Here is an 18,963-nt window from a genome sequence, read left to right as displayed (position 1 = left end):
CATATATAATTTTACCTTTTAAAAATGTACATTTTATTACCTCTAAGGAACTTTAAATAAACAGAACCTAACAGGTTTATTCCACATCTTATCACACTTTCAACAATAAAGATGTCACAGCTCTCCAAAATGATAGGCCGCCTATAGAGTTAAGGCCTCAGTGGCTAGCAAGATGGTGTCATCAGAAGAAATGGGCTACATAACCTTACCCGTAATCTTTGAAAGTTTTAGCACAGTAATTCATTTTTACAGGGCTTTCTACTTTATAATATCATCCCTCTTGGTCTTAAATTTTAAAAAAAATGGGGTCAAGAGAATTGTTTCATAATGGAGGTGATTTGGCCATAATTCTTGAAATAGCTTTGAGAAACTTACTAAAAAATGAACTTATGCAGAAAGCTTAAGTTGGAATTCAGAATGACTGACTGGACAGAAGAAACTGGGTAAAACTCATGACCCTTTGCTGACAAAGCAACCTACATTAAGGATACAAAGCCCTCATGGCTTGACTGCTACAAATTCCTGAGCAGGAAGTACAGCTGGGGAACAGGTCCTCCTCCCCCAGTAAGAAGAAGATTTTATACGTCTCAGCCTTATACTAAAAATATTTTAAAATCACTAACAAGGTTAAACAGTAAATGTTAAGAGGTAAGAGTATATAAGGAGAGTATATAATTAAGAAAGAAGAGCAAGTATTCTTGTAGTTTAGTAAATATATTGTTATAGGAGGAATTGATTAATTGAATGATTGGCAAAGGCATAGAATGTCTTATGTGAATGTTTTAAAAATCCAATATTTTGTGCACATCTTCTCACTGACTAGACTCGCCTATCCAAAGGAAAAACCATTTTTGGTATCAAAATATCATTTGCACACTTTACCAAAACATAATAACTATAAAATAAATCAAATTAACATCATTTTAGTGCCATGCCTATTGTTTGCTCCATAACATACTCCTAATCAGTAGCTGAATACAGAGGTATTCTTCTGTGTCTCTCTCCAGATACTCTCTCTGTGTGCCTTCTGAATTAATGAGTATTTTCCAACATCAAGGGTCTTACAGCTTTATGATTTGCAGTAACCTTTTCAACCAAGGTCAAGATGACCTTTTGAGAGATTTTTAAATCTAAAAATTCTTTAATAAAAATTATCTAGCCCTAACTGGTTTGGCTCAGTGGATAGAGCGTCAGCCTGCGGACTGAAGGGTCCCAGGTTTGATTCCAGTCAGGGGCACGTGCAGGAGGCAGCCAATCAATGATTCTCTCTCATCATTGATGTTTCTATCTCTCTTTCTCTCTCCCTTCCTCTCTGAAATCAATAAAGATATATATATATACATATATACATATATATATGTATATATATATGTGTGTGTGTGTGTGTGTGTGTGTGTGTGTGTGTGTGTGTATGTATTTTAATTATCTATTTTACTGTGACTTACAGAAATTCAAAAAGTTTGAAAACTCTTTTTTTCATCCCTCTCTGGAAAGACTTAGTATGTAACTATTTTTTATTGGCTGGGAGGGAAAAAACTATGAAGTTTTGTGAAATGGAAAAGCATCTGGATATAAAACTGATATAACAAACATGAAAGTTTAAACACAAATTTTCAAAAAGGGGAGTCAATAAATTCAGGTACATATTTTCCCCTTTAAAGATCTGGAAAAAAAAAGTTATTTTAAGAAAAACTAGATATAGAAAGAGACTATACCCAGATAATGAAAGACAAATATAAATTAGTAAGATACTACAAAAAAGAAATTAAGCCACAAAGAGCAGAAAACAGATCATGAATAAAGAAAACTTTAAATGAGGAAGGAATAAACAGAAGAGTTCTAAGGGGTCCCTTCCCCAGGTAGAGGAAGAAAAAAGAAGAAAAATAGAAGTGGCAGGAAAGACTGTGAACCCAGAAACAACAATCTCAATTTCAAAGACGCCCATGAGATATATGACATCATCTCTTTGAATTCTAGTTACACATATTTGTTAAATATTTGTTTTACTCATATTTCAGCTTTCTTTAAAAAGAACAATGTCAATGAATTGTGAAAATTATAGTATTTAACTTTCAGTACTTGGTGAAAATAAATTTATACATACTCCATTATATAACCGAGAAAGTTGCAAAAAAATACTTCAAAGGAAATAAAGTGTCAGAAAAATGAAAAATGTTAGGTAACTTCTTTACCAATTTAAAAGAAGTTCAGAAGATAATAGGACAATATTTTTAAAACACAGAAAGGAAATGAGCATCAGCCTCCAGATATTAAAAGCATAGTTTTCTCTCACATAGTTAATAAAAAGAGACTAAAAATTGTTCAAAAAAGAAACTGCAATGTACTAAAAAAATTCTGGTGAAGCATATTTTATCATTAAAATAGCAACTTTCCACTGAAAACACTGGTAAGGACACAATTATCATTAACTTTTATTTCTTATATTAATCCATCTTGAAAATAGATTGAAGTTTCATTGAAATAGCACTTTACCATGATCATATCAGATAATGCTACTATAACTGATCTTGGATTAGCCCTGAATTTTCACAAATTAAAATAGGTCAAAGTGTGCTACAGGTTCAGTTGGGAACAAATCAAGTTATTACTGTAGAAAAGAGAATCCTGAATAAAAAGCAACTCTCAGAGAAAAAAATCTTTAATAAAGGAATGAAAGGTTGTTAAAACTTAGATCTATAAAAATATGAAGAGAGTGGAGTGGTAGAGGTAGGAAGTAATGTCATAAAGCAAAAAAAGCAGTGAATACAGGGATTGGAGGTACACCAATTTTAGCTTATCTAAGAACAGTCAAGAATAGTGCCTAAAAATGGACTCAGATGTCACACACCCATTCCCACTTCCCAATCATAGAATCTCCTCTCTACTTTTACAATAACATAAAATAGACACCAAATGAGAGTTTCTTATTTTAATAAGAATATATTAAATAATGAGTAAACACTTGGCTCAATGAAGATAGTTATTGCTAAAATTACATTAATCTAGCTCCCCTGTCATATCCATCAGATGTAACAATGAAAAAAAATGATTCAAGATGACAGAGGCCAGTACTCCCCACAGAATAAAAATTCAGGTTATACTTTAAAAATATTTGTTTTACTCATATTTTAGAAATTGTACAAAAGTAAGGTTAGCCAATTAAAAAATATAATGCACATGTCATAATTTGTTGGCTAGTTGTTTATAAGATTAAAAAATATAACTTCATACTAATAGTTTTAAGAGATTAAAAATAAGATAAATTTTTCTAACTAGATCAGTTCACAAAGTAAATTAAATAATGCATATACTTTAGTATAACCCAAATATATACAGTTTTTGCTATCTAGAACTCGATTCCTTAAAATCTGATCCATTACAATCAATCCATTGTTAATGAAGGAAGGGGGAGGGGGGAGAATGAAGGAGAGAAGAAGGAAAGAGGGAGATAGGAAGAAAGATGGAAAAAAGGAAATAAAATTTAAATTATTTCTCCTTAAGTATGACTTTCCATCATGTATAAGCAATTCTTGTAACTTCCTTTAAAGTTCAGAACTCTTAAAAGGCTCGGCCCACTGGGTTTAGAAACCTGAAATTCGCCCTGCTGGAACATCAGTTACCCGTTCCTCCTCCTTCCCAGTTATCTTTTCTCTCTGGAGAACAGTGAGTGGTAGAAAGAATAAAAACACACTACAAGTTAAATAAGTCAAGCACCTATATCCTTTATTGGCTACATTACTGAAACCATTTTGGTTCCAGATAAGCCAATTGTGTCAGGTACAGACAGGTGTGGCTCCAAAATCTCAGAGACAGTTCACTTCTCTCAGTGATACTATGGGGAAGAGAGGGAGAAGGAAACAATGCCACTCCTAAATCCTAGTGTACAAAGGGATGTTTCTAGGTGTGTTCCAAAGGTTTTATACATCATTGCCCATCTCCACAGACACTGGTTGGGTAAAGCATCACACTGTTTCCTCAGTGCACCTTCCAACGCGACAGGTAGGAGGATGAATCACCGTGCACAGGCAGGTTCACTTTAACCTTCACCCCCAAACTTTAGTTTCCAATAGTAGCAACTCACACAACTGGTCAGCATTTAGATCTATTAGCCAGTATAATAGAGTTCAAGGGTGTTCACATAAATTTTGGTTCAAAACCCTTGAGAAAACTTTGTAGCTGATCTGATCTTCCATACCAGGTCAAAAAAATACCTGGTTTCACTACGATCCTTAGCAAGAAAGATAACGCGCAGCAAAGCTACGCTGAAATGAATCTCCCAAGGACTGGGCTATAACAAACTATACTTTAGGAATCCACTGATCTTGATCAATTTAAGGGAGGGATAAGAGGTAGGGATTCAGGTGTTTGCTTCATTTGGGGAACTTGCCAATCATGCTATTGGATAAGGCAGACATCTCGAAAAGCACAAGTTACCAAACTTGTACTTTAGCACAAAAATAAACCCAAATATGAAATATATTTTTAATCAAAATATAAATAATAAATCCATAATTTTGTTCAGTGCAAACAACTTTGCTATTTTTTACACTATGTAATTCACTTGATAAATATTAAATCTATGAGAAAGAACTCGACTGTACACGTTTCTTTTTTAAAGATTGTTTAAAACTAACCTTTAAAATACCAAAGTAGATCCCATATCTATGCTGATTATGGTGATTTAGACCACCTGATTTATGAAATCATCGATGTCTGCAATTAAATACTACAGTCCTACTTCATTTCACTTTAGCAAAATAAGATTACTGAATGATGTGCCACAGAAAAGATGTTATTGTAATCAATATTTGCCCAAGCCAAATCTTACTTTCAAATGGAATACAATTTAAATTACAACTACCAGAACCAAGAAATATATATTGCATAGGAAGCTTCAATGCCCACCTTTCTTCTTGACTGGCATTCTTGATCTTTCCACTGCCACAGGATTCAAGCTCTCTTTTCAGGTCTCAACTTTATCCAACTGGATTGAGGCTAAGAGTCAGGTAACTGTTGCAAACCACTTCACCTACTTGGTTTTGAAGTCCAGGCTGTCTTCTCTTTCGGATAAAGAAAAAATAATGTATTTTTTCCACAATTAAACTTTTGAAACTGCCCACAGAGTTTAGAGAAATATAACTTCAGTTTTTATAAAATAGTATTGGTTTAAAAAAAAAAAGCTGAGAAAATTATTGTAAGCATAAAAAACGTTATTAAAACTCCTCTTCGGGCAGCAACATTTTTGGAGTTCAATGACTAACTCAATTAAGGCACAAACCAAATTTACAAAGCAGTTTCACTGCTCAATACATGATCGGATTCAAAGATGATCTGGTTGATGATAAAGATCCTCCGTTCTTTAGAGAAAAATTAAAATACCCTCCACCCTCCCTCCTGCCCCCCCCCCCCCAAAATACTTTTGAAAACCTCTGACTCTGATCTCTAAAAAGGTGGGTGAGTTTGAACAGTTTTTCCGGAGCAGAACACAGACTGAAAGGCCCCTTTCCGTTCCCTGGACCACAAGTTCCAGATCTCACCCCTCAGTAAGGCAGGATCCAGCTTGCTGTCACTTTCATTTTTTCCCTTCTGTCCTCTCCGAGCCCCTCAGGCTTGATCCTTAATGCCCCCTCTGATTCTGATCCTCCCATGTATTAACCGGGAGGATTGAAAAGCAGGAAAGCAATCCCCTGGCACGGAGGCGTTACAGTGACAGTGCTACTCGGGGGGCACTTGATGCAGGATGAGTTGGCGAAGCAGGTCTCTTCACCCTGGAGTCATTCATTCACATCGTGCCATCTCTTCGCGTCCAGGCAGCTGCCTGCCCAGCGAGGAAAAGCGCCGGGACCGGTCCAGAGCCGCCAACCCTTCCCGCGAAGGTGTTTTCGGAGACGCTGTAGTATTAGGCATGTGAGCACCAGCTGTGCACAGGGCTGGCGATTTCCTAAAGGAGAGAGAGTTCGGCCGCTTGGCTTCCACCTCCACCCTGCCTCTCAATCTCTCTCTCCAAACGACCCACCTTCCTTTTGCAGAAAAGACGGGCAATCTCTGCCACCGCGGGCCACCCCTGCCCACACCCCGTCCTGATAGAGAAGAAGAGCTCAGAGATGTCCTGCACCCTCCGCGCGATGAAGGGTTTCCTCAGGCAGGAGGAACAGCAGCACTAGAAATTATATAACTCTCGAATTTGGCTCCTCTAAGACATGGAGCCTGGAGGGTCGGGGGGTGCTGGTCTGGGAGACACTGCTGGGCACAGAACCTGCAGCAAAAGGGCGCCAGGCCTCCTCGCTGCGCCCCCCGCCCCGAAACACTGGCTGGCCAGGGGGTCTTCTCGGGAAGTGGGGAGCAACTGCCTCTCCGGTCCCTTTCTGCGCGGAGTGAGAGGATGGAATATGAGGGCACTAGAGACGGGGGAGAGGAGCCAGACCGCGGCGAGGGGAGGAGGCCAGTCGGAGATGCCCTGGCGGCCAGTGGGGGGCTCAGGGGAGAAAGAGCCCGAGAAGCGGGAGCCTTAATACATGGTCCAGGCCAGAGGGGCGAGCTCCTTCCAGGAATGAGAGGGGCGGGCAGCTCGCCCCGGCTGCGGTGCCCAGAAGAGAGGAAAACGCGCAGCTACATCCCCGTGTTCGCCACGCCCCACGTTCCCCTCCTGGTGGGAGAGGGAGCGCGGCTGACGAATAGCCGCGCTGGGGAATGCGGGGCTGGCAGGAGGGGCGGGCCTACGGGTGGCCGGGCCTCCTCGGAGCCAATGAGCAGCCGTCATTTCGGGACGCCGCGCCCAATCACCGCCAGGATGGAGGGCGCGGCTTTTGACTGGGTCGGGGCGGGCCGGGACCGCCAGAGAGAGGCGTGAGCCGGCGACACCGCCCACCCCGGCGCCGGGGCCCCGCCCACCTGCCGGTCACGTGAGCTCCAAGATGGCGGCGCCCGGGCGCGAGGCGGGGGCTGACCCGCGAGGGAAAGGTGTGGTGCCGGTGGAAGCTGGGGAAATGCCCAAGGTAGGCGCAGACCCGGGGTGGTTGGGACCATGGTTTCTGCAGCCTCACTGTGTTGGCGGGCCCTTCTGAAATGATGCAAGTACAAAGGGTTTGAAAATCTGAAGAGAACAGCTCCCAAGGGCACGGGTCTTTCAGTGATGTTCCAGTTGCCCTGGGAAGAGGCGGAGAGAAAGTAGGAGACCTCAAGTCTAGTCTTGACCGCTTGCCGCTTGTTTTCTCTTGCCCCTGAGCCTTTGCGCGGGCCTCGCCTTCAACTTGGAAGAACTCCCAGCACCTCTTCCTCCCACCCCAGCCCCTGCCAAGTCCTCCTCTTACATCTGTATTGTTTTGATCGATTTTGTTATAGGCAGCGGCACTGGGTGTTAGACCAAAACCAGGGTGCAACAACCTCGGGACTTGGGTTCTGGCTAGGAAAGAATTCAGGGCAAGACCCAAACTGTAAGAACATGTATTTGGCAAATCACAGAGGTAGGGGAATCAATTCCTGGGAGAAATGGGCTTAGGAAACAAGTTATGGAGGGAAAGGAAGGGCCCTTGCAGCGTGGGCGTGAGGAAGCTGAAGGGAAGGGAAAGGCTCTGCAGCTCCTGCAGGGAGAGCAGCCGGGTCCTGTCCCTGGGGTTTGAAGGGTGGAGTTGAGGGGCGGTCCGGTCCCGGGAGAAGATCTCAATAGGAGAGTCAGCGGCTTTCCCGGTGTGTCCTCTCAGGGTTGTGGACTCCACTGATCGATTGGCGGCACCAGGATAGGGGGTCTTTCCATGCAGCTGGTCCCAGCTTCAGCCTGGGCTGGTTTTGTAGCTGATCTGGGCCTGGAGCTGAAATACAACAAGCATAGATGTTATCTATAGGGAGGAAAGGTCAGGGGTCCAAACCATGTGACCAACATGCTAGGGCTGTGGTCTGCAAACTGCGGCTCGCGAGCCACATGCGGCTCTTTGGCCCCTTGAGCGTGGCTCTTCCTAAGCCTTAGGAGTACCCTAATTAAGTTAATAACAATGTACCTACCTATATAGTTTAAGTTTAAAAAATTGGGCTCTCAAAAGAAATTTCAGTCGTTGTACTATTGATATTTGGCTCTGTTGACTAATGAGTTTGCCGACCACTGTGCCAGGGGAAGAAAAGTCACCCTGGGGCGAGGTCCCACCCTACAGTTGATTGTCCCTTGCTACCACCTAAGGCTTTCCACCCTAGTGACCTTCTGTATCTGGCCCATCATCCTTGCTCTGCTCATGTCTGTCTAACCACCTACCACAATTTTAGAGAGAGTTTGGGGGTGAGAGAGAGAGAGAAACGTGGATTTGTTCCACTTATTTATGCATTCATTGGTTGATTTTTGTAAGTGTCCTGACCAGGATTGAACCATAACCTTGGCTATGGGACCACACTCTAACCAATGGAGCTACCCTACTGGGGCTCAGTATTTGTTTAAATGTCACTTACTATGGAAAACCTTCTTTACACTTTCCAAGCTAGGTTAAATTTGGCCTTTCTTATGTTTTTTGTTTTGTCTTCATGACACACTAGAGCAGTGGTTCTCAACCTTCTGGCCCTTTAAATACAGTTCCTCATGTTGTGACCCAACCATAAAATTATTTTCATTGCTACTTCATAACTGTAATGTTGCTACTGTTATGAATTGTAAATATCTGATATGCAGGATGGTCTTAGGCAACCCCTTTGAAAGGGTCATTTGACCGCCAAAGGGGTCACGACCCACAGGTTGAAAACTGCTGCACTAGAGGCCTGGTGCACGAAATTTGTGCACTGGGGGGGGGGGGCCCCCCTCAGCCCGGCCTGCACCCTCTTGCAGTCTGGGAGCCCTTGGGGGATATCCAGCTGACAGGGAGTGGGCCTAAGTTGGACATCCTTAGCACTGCCTTGGAGGTGAGAGAGGCTCCCGCCACCGCTGCTGCGCTCGCCAGCCATGAGCCCGGCTTCTGGCTGAGCGGCGTTCTCCCTGTGGGAGCGCACTGACCACCAGAAGGCAGCTCCTGAGTTGAGCATTTGCCCCCTGGTGATCAGTGTGTGTCATAGCGACTGGTCGTTCTGCCCTTTGGTCAATTTGCATATTAGCCTTTTATTATATAGGATTCATTCTGTTTAAATTACCTGCCTGTTTGTCCTGACCTCCCTCTGGGTTGTGGATTCCTGAGGACATGACTACATCTTGATTATCTCAGGGGCTATCAAATGAGGAATGAATGTGGTATAAAACTGAAGGTCAGGTGACATAGTACTATAAAAGCATTACATAACCATAAAATACTTTACAAACTATAAACCGTCATAAATTCACACTTTCTAGTATATTGAGTGGCCTTGGACTAATTTTGATATAAAATGTTGGTTATAGCAAAATCGTTACATTTCAGTACTTGTTAAAAGTCTATCAGAAAGCCCTGACCGGCTCAGTGGATAGATCATCGGCCTGCGGACTGAAGGGTCCCGGGTTCGATTCCGGTCAAGGGCATGTACCTTGGTTGCGGGCACATCCCCAGTGGGAGGTGTGCAGGAGGCAGCTGATCGATGTTTCTCTCTCATCGATGTTTCCAACTCTCTATCCCTCTCCCTTCCTCTCTGTAAAAAAATCAATAAAATATATTTTTAAAAAAAGTCTATCAGAAAGTTACCCATCTGTTTTTGCTTTAATAGCAGTGCCTTCCAAAGACTATGCAGGCACTCAAATATTTGCTGAACTGTTTGAGTATTTTAGGATTATAATCCTGGGTGCCTGTGTTCCCTACATACTAAGAATGTAGACAAGGTAGAAGGATGATACACGTCATTGCCTGAAAGTTTTCTTTGTGGGGAGTAAGGAATTTCAGTGAGTTAGATGATAGCAAAACATAAATTTATCCAAGGTTCCTGATTATCATGTTACTGACATCTGCCTTCCTAGAACATTACAGACCTCCCTCAGATATTACTATCTCTTCTCTTCCATTTCCCATTTAGATGTCAGAGGGAGGCAAAAGATTAAGTCTAGTCCCTGAGAAATTGTAATTTGTAATTTTTTCTCTGTCCTCCCCAGATATTTTTAAAAAGAAAATAGAACTACCTGACTACAGTCTGTAATGATGCAGGGAAGGAAACTGGCCCATTATCATTGTGTAATACCATACACCAAAGGTCAAAGGAACCCATATCTTCAGGATGCTGATACCGGAGATGAATTGGCCTGGCCTTCCATTAGTTAGGCTTAGTACTGCTGCATATCACTTATTCAGTAAGTGAATATTACAGTGATGTTCAACATGTGTCCATCGACTACCAACATAAAAAGAATAACTGGGCCCTAGCTGGTTTGGCCCATCGACTGAAAGGTCCCAGGTTCGATTCTGGTCAAGGGCATGCACCTCAGTTTCAGGCTACACCCCCAGCCCTGGTTGGGGTGTCTGTGGGAGGCAACCAATCGATGTGTCTCTCTCACATCAGTGTTTCTCTCTGTCTCTCCCCCTCCCTTCCACTCTCTCTAAAAGTCAATGGAATAATATCCTCAGGTAAGGATTAACTACAACAGAAAAGAATCACTGGTGCTACTAAAATGAAGATTTCTAGGTTTCACTCTACTCCCACTGAATCCTCATATCTCAGGAAGCTCAAAAGACTGCATTTGGAATAAATTTCCAATGTGATTCTTGTGCACACTAAATGTTGAGAATCACTGACTTATTAAGTATCCTGTGTTATTATACTCAATCCACTCTAATTCTCTTGCCCTGTACTCCTGAAATACGAGATTTAGTCTGTGCCTTTGACTAAGTTTAATGTTGCTAATGTGGAGGTTGGTATAAATTGTGAAGGGCCATGGATTTTTAATATCTATTCATTGGCTAACCTGGAGTCTCAATGCTTGTGTGACAAAAAGATTTAATAAATGTTTTTATTTAAAATTTTCATGGAGATCTGAGAGTCTTACAAAGAACACAACATTCAGAAAAGAACCTTTCTGAGGATCTAGTTTTTTGTTTTATTTTGTTTTCCCACTGGTTTCTGTTAAGATGCTATTGGCCAAATCCTCGTGGTCCCTTGACATTGACAGCCATCTCTTCATACATCACACTTGAGACACAGGAACCTTCCAGCCTAGAGCCCAGTGCCATGGGTCCTGCTCACTGGTGTGCCACACAGCAGTTTCCAGTCAAGTCCCTGCTTCGCCCTGGGTACTACTAAGAAGCCGGACATGTTACTTATATCATCTGGAGCCGTGATCCACTGTCTCTTCCTAGCCTGGAACACTGTCCCTCTTTCTGGAGTTCTCTCTCACTGTTCTCCAAGGCAATCCTGCTCTCTCCCATCTCTTCAGGAAACTCAACGTAAGCTCAATGAGCGCAGGTTTTCAATCTCTTTCATAGGATAGAGATTGTTGTCAAGAAGTAGCTACTGTTTTCTTCCAGCTCTGATAAAGCTAGAGCAAGGAGAACTGCAAAGGGCCTGGCTACCTTTGGGAAAACTATAAGGAAAACAAAAGTATTTCAGTAAGTTATCCTTCTATACTATGTCCTGAAGCAAGTCAACCTTTCTCAACCTTATTTTTCTCATCTGTAAAATTGGAGATGATTATTGTCCTACCAACTTTTCAAAATTATTGTGTGAATCAAAAAAGCCACTGTCTAGCAGAGAGTCAGAGTTCACTAAATGTTGACTGAATCATTAACGAAGTAGGTAAAAGCAGATGATACTACTTGACACATTACTAGAGTCTAAATGTTTTTTAATTGGAATCTGTAGAATTTATAAGGTTTAATATTAATATCATTAGCTATTATGGTTCTCCAATTTTATGTTTTCCAGGACATCAAGATGGCAACATACACACGTGGTCAACTCAGCCCCTCTCTAGGAGATAAAGAACTCGGACCGATGGTCATTGAAATCATAGAAAAAAAAATTGAGTATCTTAGAAAAGAAAAGTAAGAGACACACGCAGACTGAAAATCAATTACTTTTTTCTGCAGATCTCTATTTCTGTTGTTTCTGAATATCTAAGATTCTCTTAACTTTATTGAGTTGGTTATGAAGAAAACTTATTTTTTTTTTAAATGGAGAAAAACATGGGTAGATGAAAATAGTGGTCTGTTAGAATATTGGAACTGTGGGTAATTACTTTTGCTTCTTAAAAAATGGCCAGAATTGTTATTGAAATGTTATTTGTGCAATAAACATTTAAAAATTAAAAGTAATTAGGAAAGCCTGGCCAGTGTGGCTCGGTTGGAGAGTCGTCCTGTACACCAAAAGATTGTGGGTTCGATTTCCAGTCAGAACACATACCTAGGTTGCAGGTTTGATCCCTGGTTGGGCACGTACAGGAGGCAATCGATTGATGTTTCTGTTTCCCCCTTCCTCTCTCTTTAAAATCAATTTTAAAAAAAACAACACATATCCTCAAATGAGGATTTAAAAACTTTTTTTTTAAGTAATTAGGAGAATACCATTTGGAGGCTACTTATATTTCATTGATGATCAGTTGTAATTAAATTCAGTTTAGAATTGATTACCTTAACCACAGTGCTGAGTTCAACGAACAGGAATATAGATTCTATGATGTATATATAGTTTCACATTACCATTTTGACTTTTAGATTTTTAGCGCTCCAAAATAAAATCAAAGATGTTGACCATATACCTTATACATTTCTGGATTGGGGTATGGATCAGAATAAGTAAAACTAGATCTAGCAAATCTCATTGGATGAAGTTTTGGAAATCCTTGACAAATTACTTTAAATATATCTGGACTAATTAAAAACTAATTATTTTCTAGAAGGCCTAACCAAATATAAACAACTTTTTTATTCAAATGACCTTAAGAGCAGTATTCTTGGATTTACATATAAAATTTGGCTATATCGGAACATATTCATATTTCTTTGTGGCCAAAATATATTCTCTTTAAAAGAGCTCCATTTTAGAACCACTGTAAATATTCTCAGAAAGAGAATTATATCCTCTGATTAGAATGAAAGTTCCATGAGGAGTAGGATTTTTTTCTTTATTCACTGCCCTGTCCTCAGCATGTAGAAAATATGTTTCATATAGTAAGTGTTCAGAAATACTTGATGCTGAGTAAATATGTAATAACAAATGACTACCCGAGAAAAGATATTTCCATTAGGAAAATATGTTAACCTTGATTATTGTTTTTCCATTAGTACTTTAAATATACGTGGGACACTGCTCGTTGGAACAGCAGCTGGTTTCTCTGGAATATTGGCAAACTTCCTTTTCAGACACTGCTTCAAGGTTAAACATGGTGCTTTGAAGACATATGCATCATTGACTACACTTCCATTTTTGTCTACCTTAGTTACGTATAAGCTCCTTGTTACAGATGCTTTGTATTCAGGTAAATTTAAATTCATTAAAGTATAATGTGTTCATGTCTCAGTAAAATTACTCATTAACATATACTGTTGCTACTGCTAATAATAATCCCTTACATTTGTGTATTGCTTTACCACTTACAAAGTACCTTCACATATATTGTCCTATTTCAGGAGGTCCCACAACAGACCTCCTAATCAGACAGGGCAAGTCTTTCTTACAGATAAGCAGCAAAAACAGAGACATGTTCAAATCTAAGAAGCAGCATAATATACTGAGAAAAAAGCAGGCTTTGGCAGATTACACACAATTTCAGATCCTAACTCCTTGAATTTTGTGACATTGGGCAAGTCACTTAATCTGAGACTCAATTGAGTCTTATCTATGAATTAGGACTAATCATACTTACCTCACAGGATTGTGAGAATTAAGATTGTGTATGTTAAATGCCTAACATAGTATCTGGTATATTATGGGCTTCTAATGTTATTTCCTGCCTCCTCCCATTACCTTAAGTTTCACATCTAGTAATTGATGGAACCTCTCACCCCTGTTCATTAGATCCCTGCTTAAATCTCTCTTCCCCAGGGAAACCTTCTCTGATTCCCTAAAGGTTTTTAGATACATTCTCTATACATTTTACCTTCAAAGCATTGTGCACCCTTAAAATTATTTATAAATATTTTTCAAATGTCTTTCTTTCCTGATTGACTAGCCTGAAGGTTAGATATTGAGTCTCTTTTATGCAACACTGTACCCCTAGCACTTAGCATATGCCTGACACCTAGACAATAAAAATGTATTAACCTAGAATCCAGAGGTCTGGTGAGCTAGTTTAACTCTTTAATACAAAGTTGTTTCTGCAGCAACCATGTATCTAAGAGATAACTTTCCTAATGTAAAGTGTAATAAAAGCTCTTTTAAGACATGGTGCATTTAGTCCAGGGGTGGGCATACTTTTTGACTCGAGGGCCACAATGGGTTCTTAAACTGGACCGGAGGGCCGGAACAAAAGCATGGATGGAGTGTTTGTGTGAACTAATATAAATTCAAAGTAAACATCATTACATAAAGGGTACGGTCTTTTTTTTTTTTTTTTTTAGTTTTATTCATTTCAAACGGGCCGGATCCAGCCTGCGGGCCGTAGTTTGCCCACGGCTGATTTAGTCAGTCGTATGCCATAGACTGAATTTCTAATATTATTCCTACTATTTCACTGTGGTTGAGGACAGTGCAGATAACTACTCTTCGAGGGCACACGACTTTCTTAATGTTTATCCTGAGTTTTAAAGGGAGATCAAATTTACTTTTGTTTTCCAGATAATATAAGCATGGAAGAATGTGCTCTGAGAAGTTCACTGGTTGGCACAGTATGCGGTGTTTTATATCCAACTGGTTTGGCTTTTTCTAAAAATGGACGTCTGGCAGTAAAGTAAGTCTGTCTATTCCTTCTCTTCCTTACTTGTTTAAAAAATATATATATATTAGTAAAGTCTCCTTATTCTTTAGCTGCCACATTTTAATCATTTTAGATAGCTAACTTTTAACCTTTTTTGCTAGCTACATGAAAGACCTAGAATAGAAATTATCAGTGTAGGAAAAATCAAATTTTTCATAGAATATGCATCCAGAAGTACTTACCTATTTTTCCTTTTTAGGTACCATACTGTTCCACTGCCACCAAAAGGAAGGGTTTTACATCACTGGCTGATGCTTTGTCAAACAGATATAAAAGGAATGCTGATTCCTCTAGCCTTTCAGATAGTCTTTGGAATATACCAGGGTATACAACTTTATGCAGTATTTCAGAGTACGTTAGAGAAAACTGTACATGAAGATTAACCAAATAGTGAATGGATTTTTTTTATGGTGAGGACTCAGGTATTGCTGAAAGAGTTCAAAGTAACTCTGGACAATTAGTTTCTGTTCTTTTGCCTAGTGTATAGCAGGTTCTCAATAAATATTCAGAAACTCAATAAATAAATGTAAGTTTTTTCTTTCTTCCTCATTGTATGTGGAAATGGGTTTAGGCTTCAAGTTCTGATCTGTACATTTATATACTGTCACTCATCAAACATTTCTTGAGCAACAACTGCCTCTCAGGCACTGTGTTACATGTAGTAAGAAATGGTCCTTATCCAGAAGGAACTCACAACTAGAAGATAAATTAAACATATGAACACACAGCATGAGAGAGTTTGAGAGGTATACACGTAATTCTATGGGCACATTGAGGATGTGGATCTTAACTATTTGGGCAGAAGGGAAAACTATAGAGAAGAAGTGACATTTGACCTACATTTTTAAGAGTTGAAAGTTCATAAGAAAGCAAAATACAGAAATAGCATACAGCCCATTCCTTCACTCTAAACTCTGATTCAGCTAGCTTCTTATAGTTAACACATTCTTTTCACTGTGCTATTTAAAGAACATATATTGAATGCCTACTGGCTATGTATTTATACAGGCACCAGGGGTAGTCCCTACCCTCAACAAGTTTAAAATCTGAAGGAAGAAATCAAAGCATGCATCTTTAAGTCTGCTAGAGCATTCCTGAGCTACACATTTATCTTACTTTAGGAATAAACACTGTCTGATGAAAAGAAAAGATACAGAATGGAACCCCACAGCCATTCTCCTTGTCTTAACCATATTCATAGTGAGATTAAAGATTTGATCATCTGAAGCTTCAAGCAACCCAAAGCAGAAATGGAAGTCTTAGTAAGGTAATTATGGCATCATATATAACAAAGTAAAATACGTGTACTCTTTTGCTAATGAAAAAACAAAGACTAGCCATCTAGCTTCATATTCTCAGAATAATTTATGATACTTGAAACTCTAAGGAAAGGGCAAGTAATTGGGGGTGGGACGAAGGAGGCGCAGGGGGAAATCAAGTCAAATAGATAACTAGATCAATAGTATTCATATTTTAACTCTTAAAAAATTAGTATATGACTACATGAATACTTTCTCATTGTGAGATACTCAAATGATCCAAAAATATATATACAAAGTGGGGCAAAAGTGGGTTTACAGTTGTGAGTATGTGAACACAGAGAATACTTGTATTATTATTTATTAATTGCATTATTTTCCATATGAGCAACTATAAACCTACTTTTGTATATATATTTGTATATATTTACATATATTTATATATATATAAACCCACCCTGTATATATATTTGCTATATAGAACAAGACTTGAAAAGTCCTCCTGCTCTCCCACTTCATCCTATTTCTACTCTATTCTCAGGGTAACCACTATCAAGTTAGCATGCCTCTTGCAGTTTTCTTTTGTTACATATTTTTAAAATAAATTTTATTATCCATACATATTATGCTGAAAATTTTCACTTAACCATATGTCTTGGAGATCTTTCTAACTCATTACACATACCAACACATTCTTTTCAGTGGCAGTACATTCTTGATGATTCCAGTATTCACACAGGTGATCCTTCCAGCACCCTGGTCTCTATACCACTTATTTCCATGGTCATACTTTAGACCTGTCTGAAATAATAGTCAGTAGCCCACTAGTCAGTATTTGAAGTGTGAATAATCTAAATTGAAATGTGTAAAATGCACATCAAATTTTAAAGATTTACTATGTAAAAAAATATAAACTATCTCATAAATAATTTATTGATTACATGTTGAAAGGTTACTCTTAGTAATATTGGGTTAAATAAAATTAATTTTACTTGTTTTTTTTAATGTGCCTACTAGGAAATTTCAAATTACATACATAACTCACATTATATTTTCATTTGTACTATGTTGCTCTAGACCTTGTCATTATCAATAAATTCAAATTCTTCACATTCTCAATTTTAAAATCCAATTTTATCACTAGCTCCTGTCCTTCGAGTTCATTTCATTCTCAGGCCACAACTCCAGCATTATTTCAGCCTCACAGGAACCTATAATCCATCAGTCCCACTAACTTTTCACTGTCCTTCATCTCCTCACATCCTTATTGCCCTTCTCCAGTTTCAGCCACATCAATCTTTTTTAAAGTTTCCCAATCTCGAGGTAAAAAGATAAAAACAAAAATGAGTCTAGCGAAAGTTGATATTTAAATAAAGATATTGGCATCTTGGTTTTCTTTTGCGAATTTTCTGTTCACGTCTTTTGACCATTTGAATAGTAGCTCTATAAATTGTTTTCTTTCCTCATATGCTTACGTAGTAACCTGGGACTGTGAAAGCCGCGTCCTGCATGGCTTGGGTTCGGGACCTAGAGACGGGCCACGCACAAATGAAGAGACTAGACAAGAAATATGAATTTGGAAATTACAGGGGGCCAGGCGGAGAGTCTTTCTCAAGAGGAAAGGCTTCACTGGTGCCCAGGCCCTGCCAGCTTTTTATTCCATTTTAGATACACATATTGCCCTTATTCAGGCAGGCAATTCTGGTAGCAGACAGACTATCTTAAAGGTCAGTAAATATTAGTAAAGATTTACTTTGAGACTATTAGGTCAGGAAATTGCTTGAGCCACCATTGTCTCGACAGAACAATCGGTGCATAGCTTTTAGCCCTTGCCAAAGCTCAAGGTCAGTCAGCCTTCTGGGTTCCTTGTTTGCACTTTCCTGACAGTGTAGGCCAGGTGTCCTCAAACTGCGGCCCGCCAAAAACATTTATCCTGCCCACCGGGTGTTTTTGCCGACGCTGCCTGTCCTGCTTAGCAGCCGACTAGTCCCGGGCCCGCAGTGCGTATGTGTGGAATGTCTGAGGGACAGTGAACTGGCCCCTGTTTAAAAAGTTTGAGGACCTCTGGTATAGACAATGGGTAGCTTCCAGCATGGGACATAAAAGCAAGGTTGACTTATGTTCATCTCCCCTGCCATATGAAAGCAGAAGAGACTTGTATTTCACTCCATGATTTCAATTTGCCTTTTCTACAATAGAAAAAGCTGGGAATTCTTGCCAAAGTGGTTGTAATAGGTCTGAAAGAAGAAATTAAGGAAACCTTCATCTGAGTGAACCACAATGAAGAAAAGCAGCAAGAGGTGTTAGATACAGCCTGGTTCAAATCCTAGCTTCACTAACAACAAGCTATTTCACCTCTACATCTCAGTTCCCTCATCTGTAAAATAAGGAATAAAGCTTCTATTAAGTCATGATTAAATTAGTTCATATACATAAATAAAACAAGAAGTCTCTGTGTTGCAGCCATTATTGTCACTGTTGTTATTACTGCATACATAGCCTGTAGTTATGAGTTTAGCATTTTCCTAGAAACATTATAAAGAAGCACAACAAAGAAAATTCACAAGATATATTTCATTTGAATAAATATGTACTCATTTATTCAGATGATATTGATTCAACAACTGATGTATGAAACACATTGTATACCACACATTGGGCAAGCTACCTAAACTTTCTGACTGTGTTTCCTCTGAAAACATACTAATAACTGCTTTGAAGTGAGGTTATAAAAACTAAAGGATATGGAACCATACCTGGTATATAGGAGGTGCTCAATAAATGTGTTTACGTCGTCTATTTTCCCTAACGGGTGTATAACAATGACTAAGATGTTGTCCCTGCTATGAGAACTTCCTTTCTCTTTTGTCTTTTCCCCCGTTTCCTCCAAGTGTGTTAACCATATGATTTTCCCTGCTTTTGCATCGT

The 18,963-nt window shown here is 39.5% G+C and overlaps 2 protein-coding genes across 9 annotated transcripts in view; one reads left to right on the top strand and one right to left on the bottom strand.

Moving 5' to 3' along the window:
- The first annotated feature begins 6,856 nt into the window (after positions 1 to 6,856).
- TMEM126B (transmembrane protein 126B) lies at positions 6,857 to 15,318 on the top strand. Of its 4 annotated transcripts, none has more exons than XM_036324791.1 (6): positions 6,903 to 6,995; positions 11,062 to 11,309; positions 11,788 to 11,906; positions 13,146 to 13,339; positions 14,638 to 14,749; positions 14,976 to 15,318. In XM_036324791.1, exons 3-6 carry the CDS (start codon positions 11,797 to 11,799, stop codon positions 15,157 to 15,159), a joined length of 600 nt encoding a protein of 199 aa, XP_036180684.1. In that variant the 5' UTR covers positions 6,903 to 6,995; positions 11,062 to 11,309; positions 11,788 to 11,796; the 3' UTR covers positions 15,160 to 15,318. The 4 variants fall into 4 exon arrangements, with proteins under 4 accessions (XP_036180682.1, XP_036180684.1, XP_036180683.1 ...); XM_036324790.1 differs by having other exon boundaries at positions 10,995 to 11,309; XM_036324789.1 differs by lacking the exon at positions 11,062 to 11,309 and having other exon boundaries at positions 6,857 to 6,995.
- The window catches only part of CREBZF (CREB/ATF bZIP transcription factor), a 33,561-nt gene continuing 22,027 nt past the window's right edge, over positions 7,430 to 18,963 (bottom strand). For all 5 annotated transcript variants that reach the window (XM_036324788.1, XM_036324774.1, XM_036324780.1 and 2 more), the window contains one exon: positions 7,430 to 7,808. The gene's annotated coding sequence lies outside the window, so the exon portion shown is untranslated. The remainder of the gene's footprint in view (positions 7,809 to 18,963) is intronic.

Source organism: Myotis myotis, unplaced genomic scaffold (genome assembly GCF_014108235.1).
Source record: "Myotis myotis isolate mMyoMyo1 unplaced genomic scaffold, mMyoMyo1.p scaffold_m19_p_10, whole genome shotgun sequence".
NCBI classification, from domain to species: domain Eukaryota; kingdom Metazoa; phylum Chordata; class Mammalia; order Chiroptera; family Vespertilionidae; genus Myotis; species Myotis myotis.
The sequence above is the reverse complement of the archived record's forward strand: the minus strand, read 5'-3'. Positions and strand labels throughout refer to the sequence as shown.

Excerpts from the sequence above, each read along its gene's own strand:
- TMEM126B (XM_036324789.1), top strand. The coding sequence starts at position 6,915 with ATGGCGGCGCCCGGGCGCGAGGCGGGGGCTGACCCGCGAGGGAAAGGT. Across the intron at positions 6,996-11,787 it reads AAGCTGGGGAAATGCCCAAG|GACATCAAGATGGCAACATA; the intron begins GTAGGCGCAGAC and ends TATGTTTTCCAG. Across the intron at positions 14,750-14,975 it reads AATGGACGTCTGGCAGTAAA|GTACCATACTGTTCCACTGC; the intron begins GTAAGTCTGTCT and ends TTTCCTTTTTAG.